At 50.7% G+C, this 13107-nt stretch overlaps 1 protein-coding gene across 1 annotated transcript in view; it reads left to right on the forward strand.

The window, feature by feature from the left end:
* The window catches only part of PLEKHO2 (pleckstrin homology domain containing O2), a 130590-nt gene extending 118554 nt beyond the window's left edge, over positions 1-12036 (forward strand). Inside the window, exons 6-8 of the mRNA XM_060260373.1 lie at positions 995-1099; positions 7123-7221; positions 10846-12036. Of these exons, the coding sequence (XP_060116356.1) occupies positions 995-1099; positions 7123-7221; positions 10846-12036 (1395 nt within the window). The remainder of the gene's footprint in view (positions 1-994; positions 1100-7122; positions 7222-10845) is intronic.
* The last annotated feature ends 1071 nt before the right edge of the window (positions 12037-13107 follow it).

The raw sequence follows: 13107 nt of genomic DNA on the forward strand, positions 1-13107 counted from the left end.
AGCTGACATCAGTAGTATCCTGATTTTGTCACATTGGGCCGATAGTCCTGCCAGAAATGGTGGGAATTGTGGTATCAGCTGGCAGCCCCCCAGGGACCCTGGCAGGAGTTGGACCTACCCTAATGGTGGGTGCTGCAACACTGCCACTCGGTTATGTCGGGGAGAAGGCATAATGAGGCCTTGATATTTTCAGTGGCAACCTCACCCCTCTGATAACAGTAGTTCCATCCTTGACTACAAAGCACATGGGGTGACCTTTCCGCTAGTTACAGCTTCTGGGCTTTAGCCTACTTTGCAGGATTGTTGTGAGGTTAAAGTAGGGGAAAACACACCTCCCGTATGCTGCTTTGAGCTCCATGGATCTAACTCAGGGGTAGGGAACGTTGGCTCTCCAGATGTTTCTTTGCCTACAACTCCCATCAGCCCCAGCTAGCATGGCCAATGGCTGGGGCTGATGGGAGTTGTAGGGGAAAAAAACATCTGGAGAGCCAACGTTCCCTACCCCTGAACTTGTGTGAGCCTGTAGAGCCAGGGCTTTTTTTGTAGCAGGAACTCCTTTGCATATTAGGCCACACACCCCTGATGTAGCCAATCCTCCAAGAGCTTACAGGGCTCTTAGCACAGGGCCTACTCTAAGCTCCAGGAGGACTGGCTGCATCAGGGGTGTGTGGCCCAATATGCAAAGGAGTTCCTGCTGCAAAAAAAGCCCTGTTTAGAGCCATCAAGTTTCCTCTGGCAGGTGAGAGCGAAGCAAGTTCCTAGCCCTCAAGATCAGGCACGGAAGAGCGTCTGTGTTCTTTTAGGCTGAACAGGGCAGTATTTACTGAGTGGCAAAAAGGATTTCTGGTTCAAAACACAGGGCAGTATCAGGCATTGGGTTTTTTTTTATAAATAAAAGAGAAAATAAGCCAGCTGCATGAAGCCGAATTGTATTTCTTGGGACAAAGCCCGGTACCTCCCACCCCCACCCCCATTCTTTTCTTTCTCCTCCCAGGTGCAAGATATCAAATTTCAGGCCGGCCGTAAGGAAGAAAAGGAGTTGTGGATGAAAGCCCTCAATGAAGGCATCAACCGAGGCAAAAACCGGATCTTTGATGAGGTAAAGTGTGGAGCTGGGAAGCTCCGGAGATTAGTTGAGGATTTACTTTCCTCTTGCTGTGAGAGATTGGACCTGGGAGCCTTCTCAGATAAGGACTGAGCCAGAGGCAAGCCTGGCGCATAGGAGTCGGCAAACTGGGCAATTGCCTAGGGCTCCAGCTCCCAGCAGGGGTGAGAGGCGGGCGCCCCCTCCCCCTTGCACTGTCCCTGAGCCTCACTGTTTCTCAGCTCTGAGGGATCAGAGAAGCTCCCCCAAACCCTCAGAGCCGAGAAAGAGCAGCGTATTCCTTCCCCAGCATCCTCCGAGGGTGCTGGGGAAGGGTAGGGCCCAGTGTGCTTTCGTCTCTGAGAGATCGGAGGAGCACTTCCAATCCTTCAGAGCCGCGTTTCCCTTCCCCAGTGTCCTCCGAGAGCACTGCGGAAGGGAAGGGAAGGGCCGAGTGATCTGGCCCCGCCTGTGCCGCAGGGGCGTTTGCATGGATGGCTCCTCTGTGCAATTCAAGCGGGGCGATCTGGCCCCACTCCACCTCCCTGCGCTGCTGGAAGGTTGAGGGGGGTGTTTGCATGGAGGGCTCGATTTGGGCTGGCACTGGGGGCCCTCCCCCACTGAAGGGCAGGGGGCAGAGCCTGCCTGGGGCGGCAAAACCCCCAATGCTGGCCCCGGCCAGAGGAGGAAGCTACTCCAAGGCAGAAGGCGTTCCTAAGGATGCTGGGACACCTCGCTAAAGCAGGGATGCTTCTAGAAATGTGGCAATGGGGTTGCCAGCCTCCAGGTGGGGCATGGAGAGCTCCTGCTTTTACACCTGATCTCCAGCTGACGGAGGTCAGCTCCCCCTGGAGGAAATGGCTGCTTTGGAGGGTGGCTTTGTGCTGTGCTGAGGCCCCTCCCCTCCCCAAACCCCGCCCTCTCCTGGATCCACCCCCAAAGTCTCCAGGTCTTTTCCAACCCGACTGGAGGAGTTACTTGTGACTCCACTTGAAGGCCTCAGCTGGCCTGCTGCACAGGATTGCCAACAGGGTTGCCAGAGGAGGAGGGCGACGAAGATGGTGAGGGGTCTGGAGACCAAGTCCTATGAGGAAAGGTTGAAGGAGCTGGGGATGTTTAGCCTGGAGAGAAGGTGGCTGAGAGGTGATAGGATCACCATCTTCAAGGACTTGAAGGGCTGTCCTATAGAGGATGGTGTGGAATTGTTTTCTGTGACCCCGGAAGGTAGGATCAGAACCAATGGGTTGAAATTAAATCAAAAGAGTTTCTGGCTCAACATTAGGAAGAACTTCCTGACCGTTAGAGCGATTCCTCAGTGGAACAGGGAGGTGGTGGGCTCTCCTTCCTTGGAGGTTTTTGAACAGAGGCTAGATGGCCATTTGACAGCAGTGAAGATCCTGTGAATTTAGGGGGAGGTGTTTGTGAGTTTCCTGCATTGTGCAGGGGGTTGGACTAGATGACCCTGGAGATCCCTTCCAATTCTATGATTCTAACTCCCAAGTGGGGCCTGGTCATAGAGTTGCCAGGTCCCAGTGGGGGGTGGGAATCCCCTGGTTTTAGGGTCTTCTCCCTGCCCCAGACCAGCTGGCCAGAAAGGGAAGCCCAGCTCCCAAACATGATGATGATGATGTCATCCAGAAGTGATGTCATCACATTAGAGATGCTCTGGTTTTGGGGCAAAACTCTACAGTTTAAGCCCAATTTAACCATAGAGTTTGCTCAAAACCCAGACCTGCAACTGACAGGGCCTCCACAGCTCTGTTGAATTCTTCCCAGACTGGGCAAGTCGGGCTCATCCCATTCGTTTCATTTGCCAGCTTTTCCCTGCAAATCCATCCTCTGCTCTTGCACGACCCAATGAATTCCAAAGGTATTTCTTCACTTAGAATCTTCCTACACTGCCTCTGCTCTGCTCAAGGCGGAAATACCCATGTTCGGTTTAGGTGCAGAGCTGTAGGCTCGAGAGCATAGAGAGGAAAGAACGTATTTTGGCCGGAGCCTGCAGTGGAAGAATGGCTCTCCTGGCCCTCCGTAGGGCCTGCAGCCACAAGTGGAATGTAAACTCTGAATGAACTTCTTGAGTCTGCTTCCTCTCCCCCCCCCCCCTTCTTCCTCTCTCATGCCGAAGCCAAAAAGAGATTTGGGGAAGCGGCAGGGGGCCGGAATATGTGCCACGGCGAAAGGAAACAGTTTCATAAGCAACTTGAGCGGGTGGGGGTCTTTCCCAACAGCAGACACAGGAAGAGGTGTGGTTTGTGCGCGTGCACACACACACACACACACACAGAAATCAAATTGTTATTTAGGGCAGTTTTCTCCTCCCCCCCCCCCCCCCACAACTAAACCCATGCAACTCAACTATGCAACGGAGCGCAGCTGGGAACAGCAGACCAATTAATTTGCCTTGAAAGTCCCAAGCAAGAGGGAGCGGGGAAGGTTGTGTTCAAGCCATTCCCGTCTTCTGTTTCTCAGGCAGAGGAATCTGGAGCTGTGATGTCATTCTGGGCGATGCTGGCAGCCATTGCTGTAACTACAGAGCCAGTGCCAGGAGCGACTGTGTGCGCTCAAAGTTGGCACGTTGCGGAGTCTGGACATATTGTTTTTCTCTGGCTGTGCGAGCGAATGTAATGAACTCCATCTGCCCCTCCCTGACCGGCATCCAGAAGGGGCTGCCACCTGGGTGAAAAGGCTCTCAAAACTTTTAATGGGCCAGTTCCTTAAAAAAACATCTTATAATAAGGGAATGGAACCCCAAAGAGTACAGGGAAAAAACTACAGGCCAGAACATATGAAACTGCCTTCTACTGAATCAGACCTTCGGTCCATCAAAGTCAGTATTGTCTACTCAGACTGGCAGCGGCTCTCCAGGGGTCTCAAGCTGAGGTTTTCACGCCTACTTGCCTGGACCCTTTTTAGTTGGAGATGCTGGGGATTGAACCTGGGACCTTCTGCTTCCCAAGCAGATGCTCTACCACTAAGCCACCATCCCTCCCCTGCTCTCCTGGGTCTCAAGCTGAGGTTTTTCTCGCCTATTTGCCTGGACTCTTTTTAGTTGGAGATGCCGGGGATTGAACCTGGGACCTTCTGCTTACCAAGCAGATGCTCTGCCACTGAGCCACCATCCCTCCGTAGACTTCCCATTCTTGGAAAGCCAAGCCAAAAGTTGCCATTAATTTGAACTAGGACGGTGGGGGGGGGTCAAACTTGCCTAATGTAAGAGCCACATAGAATAAATGTCAGATGTTTGAGAGCTGGAAGGAAGGAAGAAAGGGAAGATGGGGGAGGGGAAAGAAAGCAACTTTAACTTCAAATGCATTCTCCCAGCTGCCGGCTGGCTTGGCGAAATGATTTAAAGAGAGAAATGCCTTCTCCAGGCTGGCTGACGGGGTCTTTGAGAGCTACAGAATGTGTGTAAATGAGCCACATGTGGCTCCCAAGCCACAGTTTGGCCACAGCTGCACTAGGAGATTGCTTGGACTGACAGTTTCAGATCCCAGCTGCTTTTCACACAACTAAATTCTGATGGGAGGAGGATTTTGTAACCGTTGAAACTGGCTATTGAACATTGTCTTTGCCAATGGGTGCGGCAGTTCGGGAAGTTGCCTCATATGTTGGTGGCCACTCCATCCACCCTTTGTGCAAAGTGACCATTTGAGTTGTTCTGTCTCAAAGTGGATGAGACACCATATGAGGGCCAAGGGAAGACGAACCCTTCCACCCACAAATGAGTTGTGAATTGAAAACTGGGGCCTATAGGTTGGCTTGCCAACCTCCAGGTGGGGACCTGGAGAGCTCCCAATCACCAGATGACAAATATTAGTTCCTCTGGAGAGAATGCTTTGGAGGGTGTTATAAAGCATTATACCAGGAGCCTTCATGAGTCCTTGTCAGGCCGGGCCATGTGTATTCCTACCTAAGAGTAGGTAGCAGAGATACAAACTTTATAAAGGACACAGACAAACACAAACATTTTTTTAAAAAATAAAACATGTTTAAAACACTAGCACTCGTTGGTCTTAAAGGTGTTTTCTTTGTATTTCTCCCGTGGAATCTGAGGAACTGGGCAAAGGAAGCTCCGGCTCTTTCCTTCCTTCCCCAGGGGGCTAGAAGAGGAAGGAGCCTCAGCCAATAGAAAGAAGAGAGGCTTTGCTCAGTAGCTCTGTTGTGTGATTGAGAGAACAAAGCAAGCTCTGCCTCCTCCCCTTCCTCCCCAAAGGAGGAGCCTCAGCCAACAGAGAAAATAGAGGTTTTGTTCTGTAGCTCCTGTATGATTGAGCAAGCCTAGCAAAGCAAGCTGTGATGCAGAAGGAAGCAAGAGAGAGAAGGAAGCAGATGACAGCCAGTTGCTCGGGAGCCTGATAGGAGCCCTCTGGGGGCCTGATTTGGCCCCTGTGCCACATGTTTGACACCCTTGCATTATACTATGCTGAAGTCCCTCTTCTTTCCAAATCCTTTTCCACTTCCAAATTTCCAGGAATTTTCCAGCCCAGAGCTGACAACTGTATCTTTGTGCAATTTTAGCTCTTTAAAAGGAAATAGATGAGTAAGAGATGTTCCCATCTTCCTCCTCCTCCAAAGACTGGGGAGGATGATAGGGGAGGGTGATTTCAGTTGTCTGGGGAGGGGAGGGTTCAGTCTAACCTTTCAGTCATATTTTGATCCCGCCCTTCCTCCGGGGACTTCAGGGCTGACATGCAAGGTTCTCCTTTCCTCTATTTAACCCTTACAACAACACAGCGAGGGAGGCAATATTGCAAGCAGTAGCTAACTCCATTCCTGCCCATGGATTCGAACCTGTTTCTCCCCAGCCCAGCACCTTATCCACGGCACCACATCTGCTCTCAATGCAAAAGGGCCAGTTGGGGACCGGATGTGGCTTTGCCTTTGCCAGCCGTCACTCTTACCTTATTGCTTATCAGTGATATTTTTTGGCTCTGAGATAAAGCCCACACCAATGAACGAGTGTAGTAGTGGGAAAGGGCCAGCAAGATTAGTGCTCCCTCTAAGCCAGAGGTGTCGATCTCATTTGTTATGAGGGCCGGATCTGACATAAATGAGACCTTGTCAGGCCAGGCTGTGTTGAGACGGGCCGTGTGTGTACCTATTTAAGATTTGGAAGCAGAGATCTAAACTTTTTAAAGGACACAGAAAAACATGACTAAAGATTAAAAAAAAACCCTGAAAACATGCTTAAAACATTAGCACTTGCTGGTCTTAAAGGTGCTTTCTTTGTATCTCTCCCCTGGGATCCAGGGAACTGGGCAAAGGAAGCTCCAGCTCTTTCCTTCCTTCCCCAGGGGACCAGGAAGCGGAGGAGCCTCAACCAATGGAGAAAACCAAGGTTTTGCTCTGTAGCTTCTGAGTGTTTGAGCAAGCCTTGTAAAGCAAGCTGCTTAGCAGAAGGAAGCAAGAGAGAGGGAGAAGGAAGCAGAAAAGAGCCGGTTGCTCGGGGGGGGGGCTGATAGAAGCCCTCCAGGGGCCTAATTTGGCCCCCGGGCCACATGTTTGACACCCCTTCTCTAAGCTGTGGCATCTTGCGAGCGAAAATTCTTCTGTGTGAGCTACTGCCATTAAAAGCTGCGAGCTCCTGCATAAATTTGTTTGCTCTGGGGCCATTTTCCCTGAGCTGAGACAAAAAAAAAAGCAAAAGTGAGCCGGAGCCTAAAAAACTGTGAGTTAGCTCGTGCTAACTCAGCTCAGAGGGAATATTGACCAAGATGTAGGTGATTTAGGACAACCTGTCATGGGGTTTTCAAGCCAATAGATGAACAGGGATGGTTTGCCATCGTCTGCCTCTGCATAGCAACCCTGGACTTTCTTGGTGGCCTCCCATCCAAAGACTAGCCAGGGCCAGCCAGGCCTAGCTCCCCAGGTCTGACAAGATAGGTCTCACCTGGGCCAACCAAGTCAGGGTCCATGTGAAGTAACGCTCCGTGTAACTTTGCAGGTTGAAAAGACCAGGACCTTCTTTGATCTTCAGCCATCACTGAGCAAAGAATGTGATTTTTTTTTCTCCTTCTTTTCTCCACTGCTTAAAGGTGAAAGTGGACAAAAGCCTGTGTCTGGAGCATGTGACCCGAGGGAGAGCCAAAATGGGGCAAGGACGCCGTCCCCCAACCAGAAGCCATCTAAAAGAGGTAATGGTTATGGCCAGGGAGACGAGGAAACCCTTTTTTGTGCCATGGTAATTTGGATGCTTCTCCTCAGGGGCGGGGTTCTAGCAGGAGCTCCTTTGCATATTAGGCCACACACCCCAAATGTAGCCAATCCTCCAAGGCTCTTTTTTTGTAAGCTCTTGGAAGATTGACTACATCAGGGGTGCGTGGCCTAATATGCAAAGGAACTCCTGCTAGAATTCCGCCCATGCTTCTCCTAGAATAAATATACATACTTTGCTTTGACTGCATCTTATTGCTGAGATGGCAGGACTGGGGTGCCTTGTGTGTGTGTCGGTGGGAGGAGGGTATTAAAGTTTCTCTCTCCATTCCCCCTCAACCCACAGCCTTGTGCTTTGCCACGGCAGAGAAGTAAGTTTCCAACTCATGTGACATTCTCTTTTAAAAAAATTTTTTAGAAACCAGTTTTATTGAATTCATAAGGTAGAGAGCCAGTTTGGTGTAGCGGTTAAGTCTGCGGACTCTTATCTGGGAGAACCAGGTTTGATTCCCCACTCCTCCACTTGCACCTGCTGGCATGGCCTTGGGTCCACCATAGCTCTGGCAGAGGTTGTCCTTGAAAGGGCAGCTGCTGTGAGAGCCCTCTCAGCCTCATGCACCTCACAGGGTGTTTTGTGGGGGAGGAAGGTAAAGGAGATTGTGAGCCACTCTGAGACTCTTCGGAGTGGAGGGCGGATATAAATCCAGTATCTTCATTTACCTCACAGGGTATCTGTTGTGGGGGAGGAAGGTAAAGGAGATTGTAGGCCTCTCTAAGACTCTGAGACTTGGAGTGGAGGGTGGGATATAAATCCAATCTTCTCCTCAATATTTTGCTCCAAATTTTGTGCCCACTTAATCATACATTCTTTAACTCTTTCATCCTCCATTCTAATCTGTAAAAGATAACTGCAGATTTTTTTTTGAAATTAATTTCTCTTCCAAATTAAGTAACAGTTTATCAAAATCAGTTTGCTCAGAATAAAACCCTTGTATTTTATCTTTAGCATATCTGGATTCAATCTGTGTTCTTGTCTGCCAATTCAGCTCTATCTCGTGTTTTTTCAATGTGCCAGTGGCTTTCAAAGTACCATCCTTTTCAAGAAGTTCCCGGTATCTCCTTCCTTTGAAACAAATTGGGTTGAGTAAAGGCCTGCATTGGGGAGACCCAGCTTGGAATCTTACTATATACACAAGCTCTTATCTTCTCCCAAACGGATATCAGTGCTCTTCTCAAATAGTGATTCTTAAAGTACTTGTGGCTTTCTGTTAACCTATACCAAAGAAATGCATGCCAACCCTGTTTAAGGTCATCATGACCTTCTGTCTTCAGAAATCTTGTGTTGTCTAATTTCATCCACTCTCTGATCCAGACCAACACTCAGGCATTGCAATATGTTTCCCAATCTGATAGGCAGAAACTTGCTCTTTCTCTCACAGCCTGCGAGGCTTTAAATTTAATCCCAGGTTTTTTCCCCCTTGCCAAATAAATTTCGACACCCTTTTGTTTCATTCCTGAAAGAAAGTCTTCTTCTGATAATTGGAATAGTCTGGAAGAAGAAAAGAATTTTTGGTAGTATAGTAAAGGTAAAGGTAATCTCCCGTGCAAGCACCAGTCGTTTCCGACTCTGGGGTGACGTTGCTTTCACAACGTTTTCACGGCAGACTTTTTACAGGGTGGTTTGCCCTTGCCTTCCCCGGTCATTACACTTTCCCCCCAGCAAGCTGGGGACTCCTTTGACCGACCTCGGAAGGATGGAAGGCTGAGCCAACCTCGAGCCGGCTACCTGAACTCAGCTTCCGCTGGGATCGAACTCAGGTCATGAGCAGAGTTTAGGACTGCAGCTTTACCATTCTGTGCTCTTGGTAACTGGGGCAATTCTTCCCACTAGTGATAGTCATGTGACATTCTCAGGGGGCATCGAATCATAACGTGTGAAATGCTGCCTATGTATTTGACTAGACCCAATAGACGGATGGTCTGGCTTAAGAGGAGACAGCTTAATGCCTTCGTTCAAAACCTTGTCATCCTGCCATGTCACCCAATAAGGAGCCTCCAGTGTGGGAAACAGATGCCTTTAAAAAACTAACCTTAAAAACAATACACTTTATTATTCTTATTATTGTCATGTATTAGCCCGGTCCCACTCCTGTGCCATTCTGCACTATCTGCTAGGACTGTGGGAAAGCCAGATGATTTAAGGAAGTTTAGTTAAATTGGCGGTAGTCGGTTCCTGTTATGCTGCGCAGTCAAGTTCTGAATTCCTTCTTTTAGTTCTGTAGCTCGCTGGTTTCAGGAGCTGGTTCTGCCTTTATCAGTGTTCAGATCGGGGGTGGCCAAACTGCGGCCCAGGAGCCACGTGTGGCTCTTTCACACATATCGTGTGGCTCTCAAAGCCCCCACTGCCCCATCGGCATATATGAACACATGAAGCTTCCTTCTACTGAGTCAGACCCTCGGTCCATCAAAGTCAGTATTGTCTACTCAGACTGGCAGCGGCTCTCCAGGGTCTCAAGCTGAGGTTTTTCACGGCCATTTGCCTGGACCCTTTTTAGTTGGAGATGCCGGGGATTGAACCTGGGACCTTCTGCTTGCCAAGCAGATGCTCTACCACTGAGCCACCGTCCCTCCTCCAAGGCATTTGTCTCTTTAAATCACTTCTCCAAGCCAAGCCAGCCAGCGGCTTGGAGAATACATTTAAAGTTGCTTTCTTTCTACCTCTCATTCTTTCCTTCCTTGCTTGTAGCTCTCAGACATCTGACGTTCATGGCTTGTGGCTCTCAAGCATCTGACGTTTATTCTGTGTGGCTCTTATGTTAAGCAAGTTTGGCCACCCCTGGTTCAGATGTTTCTAGACAGGCGCAAGAGTCCAATAGCAATTTAAAGACTAACAAAATTTGTGGCAGGGTAGGCGCTTCTGTGAGACACTGCTTGCTTCTTCAGAATATCTGGGGGACCTGCTGCAAATTTTGTTAGAAGAAGAAGATGATGAAAATATTGGTTTTATATCCCGCCCTATACTCTGAATCTCAGAGTGGCTTACAATCTCCTATATCTTCTCCCACCACAACAGACACCCTGTGAGGTGGGTGGGGCTGAGAGAGCTCTCACTGAAGCTGCCCTTTCAAATCTCTGCCAGAGCTATGGCTGCCCAAGGCCATTCCAGCAGCTGCAAGTGGAGGAGTGGGGAATCAAACCTGGTTCTCTCAGATAAGAGTCTGCACACTTAACCAGTACACCAAACTGGCTCTCCAGTCTTTCAGGTGCTGGCTCCAAACTGGCTCTCCAGTCTTTCAGGTGCTGGCTCCAAACTGGCTCTCCAGTCTTTCAGGTGCTGGCTCCAAACTGTCTCTCCAATCTTTCAGGTGCTGGCTCCAAACTGGCTCTCCAGTCTTTCAGGTGCTGGCTCCAAATTGGCTCTTCAGTCTTTCTGGTGCTGGCTCCAAACTGGCTCTCTTAGTCTTTCAAGTGCTGCTGGGCTCTGGCTCTTTGCTGCTGCTACAGACGGACTGACACGGCTATCCATCTTGATCTGTTTCTAGACTGTATTTTGGGGTTTAATGGTTCGTAGGACTGATGCAAAGGTCTCTCTCTTCCTGGTCTAGGTTGCCAACACTGTGTCTGATGGAATCCTGAGACTAGACTTGGACGTACCAGACAGCGGACCTCCGAATGCCACCTTGGTAACAAGCGACACCGCTAATGTGGCTCCCAAGGAACCCGTCAAGCCGCCCATGCCTCCGGCTAAACCACCCACCGAGAAGCTGAATCCAGAACCAACGTCCAAGGATCTGGAAGCCAAGAACCCTCCGATGCCTCCTGCTAAGAACATTAAAGAAACGGAAGCCCCCATTGACAGTTTGAGCGTTGCGGAAGGTGACGGGGGCGTTCCAGTTGAAAATGCCGAAGAAACCAAAGTTGGCCCTCAGGTGGAGCGTTTGGTGGAAGCCGGCGAAGAAACTCCCCAAGCTCCCGTGCCTCCCCCAAAGATATTATCTGATAAGATGAAGGTATCGTGGGATGATCCAGCTACTGAGTTGCCAGTTGTCAATAACGGGAACCTGCCTGCGGCCGGCAGCAAAGAGAACCTCCGCGAAGATGCCAAGGAGGCGGGCAGACCTCCAACTCCTCCCCCTAAAATCCTGTCAAAGAAGTTGAGAGCCAGCATGAATTCCAAACGGGGGAGCTCCGAGGTCGACACTTCTGAAGATGACCAGAGACCTGATGAATGGAATTCCCCAGTGAATGGAACGAATGGTGAAGGAGTTACAGGGTCGCCTCCTGAGCAGCGGGACTTTGAACCCCCAGAAGAGGAGCTCTTTTTTCAGGAGCAGAGAGAAAATTCCTCGGCACGAGAAGCTAAGAAGGAGAGCTCGAGCCTTCCGGCGAAGGATCAGGCGCTGTTGTTGGAGCCCGTGGGAAACTCTCCTCCTCCTAAGACTCGGTCATCCTCCGTGGGGGACCTGCTGACGGAACCGAGAGAGAAGCCCCGCCTGGGGCAGGGTTTCCGGCAGGGAGCGGCCCTCCCCCTCTGCCAGATGGAAAGGAAGGTGGCCTACGAACGGGAGATAACAGAGCGGCTGCTGCAGCAGGTGCTGAGCGAGCAGCCCCCTGCGGGGAACGGGCCGCCGACGGACAGAGAGGCGCTGCTCAGCGAGGCGGTGGAACGGCTCCGGCAGGCCACGCAGGTCTTGCAAGAGAGCAAAGGCTCCGAAGAGCTGCAGAGGGAGCCCGGGGAGAAGGTCAAAGGGGTGCCGAAGGATCTTGCGACTCTTTATAGAAGAAGTGCACCCTGAGCGGGAAGAGGTTCTCCTTTCCGATGGAGCTGCGCCGTCGCCACCTCAGACTGTTCGACTCGGCCAGTGTTTTCACGAAAGGGGGTGGGTGGGGAAGGGGGCGTTTCGAGGTATGAGCCCAGCTGAAAGTTACCGCTTGATTGTTGCGTTGTCTGCCATATGAGCTTGGCTCGTCAGGTGTGGGCCAGGCAACCCTGGCGGGCTCACCTGCTGGGAGATGGGGAGTGCAGGGGCTCAGGCAGAGAGATCTGTTGAGTCCTGAAGGCGAGCGTGAGCGGGTGGGCGGGCGGATGTGTCTTCCCACTCCTTGAGGAGTCTTGAGCATGAACTCGGGAAGAAGCCATTGAGCCCCTGGTGCAGTCAGCAGAGCCAGTTCGGTGTGGGGGTGAAGCGTGCGGACTCTTATCTGGGAGAATGGGTTTGATTCCCCACTCCTCCGCTTGCACCTGCTGGAATGGCCTTGGGTCAGCCAGAGCTCTCATAGGAGTTGTCCTTGAAAGGGCAGCTGCTGTGAGAGTTCTCTTAGCCCCACCCACCTTGCAAGGTGTCTGTTGTGGGGGAAGAAGATAAAGGAGATTGTAAGCCACTCTGAGATCCAGAGTATAGGGTGTGATATAAATCCAATATCTTCTTCTTCTTCTTGGAAAGAGATGGTTGAGGATGCAAGGCCAGGAGGAACATGTCTGAAGCTTGACCGTGGATGCTGAGAGCTGGGATATGTTAGTAGCCAAGACAACAAGCTCCCTATCAAGCAGTCTCTGGTTGGATTCTGATTTCTGCTATGAGTTCACAAGGCGGTCTTAGAAAAGCCCCTTCCTTTCTCTCCACCTCACGTGGGGATAATAATGCCGGCCAGCCTCACAAGGTTGCTGTGAGGATTGCTAAACAGTATCTGGGAAGTGCTTTGAGCCACTGAAAGTGTTATGCCTCCGCTAAGTATTATTGTCCATTTATCCCCACTTACAGGCTGCTGGAAGCTCTGGGTAACTCTGAGCCTTTGCCAAACCAGCCGATGGGTTGGTTGGGGGAGTCCCAGGAAGTAGCCAAAGCTTAGAAGGAGAAAGCCCGCTG

Source organism: Heteronotia binoei, chromosome 19 (assembly GCF_032191835.1).
Source record: "Heteronotia binoei isolate CCM8104 ecotype False Entrance Well chromosome 19, APGP_CSIRO_Hbin_v1, whole genome shotgun sequence".
In the NCBI taxonomy this organism is placed as follows: Eukaryota; Metazoa; Chordata; class Lepidosauria; order Squamata; family Gekkonidae; genus Heteronotia; species Heteronotia binoei.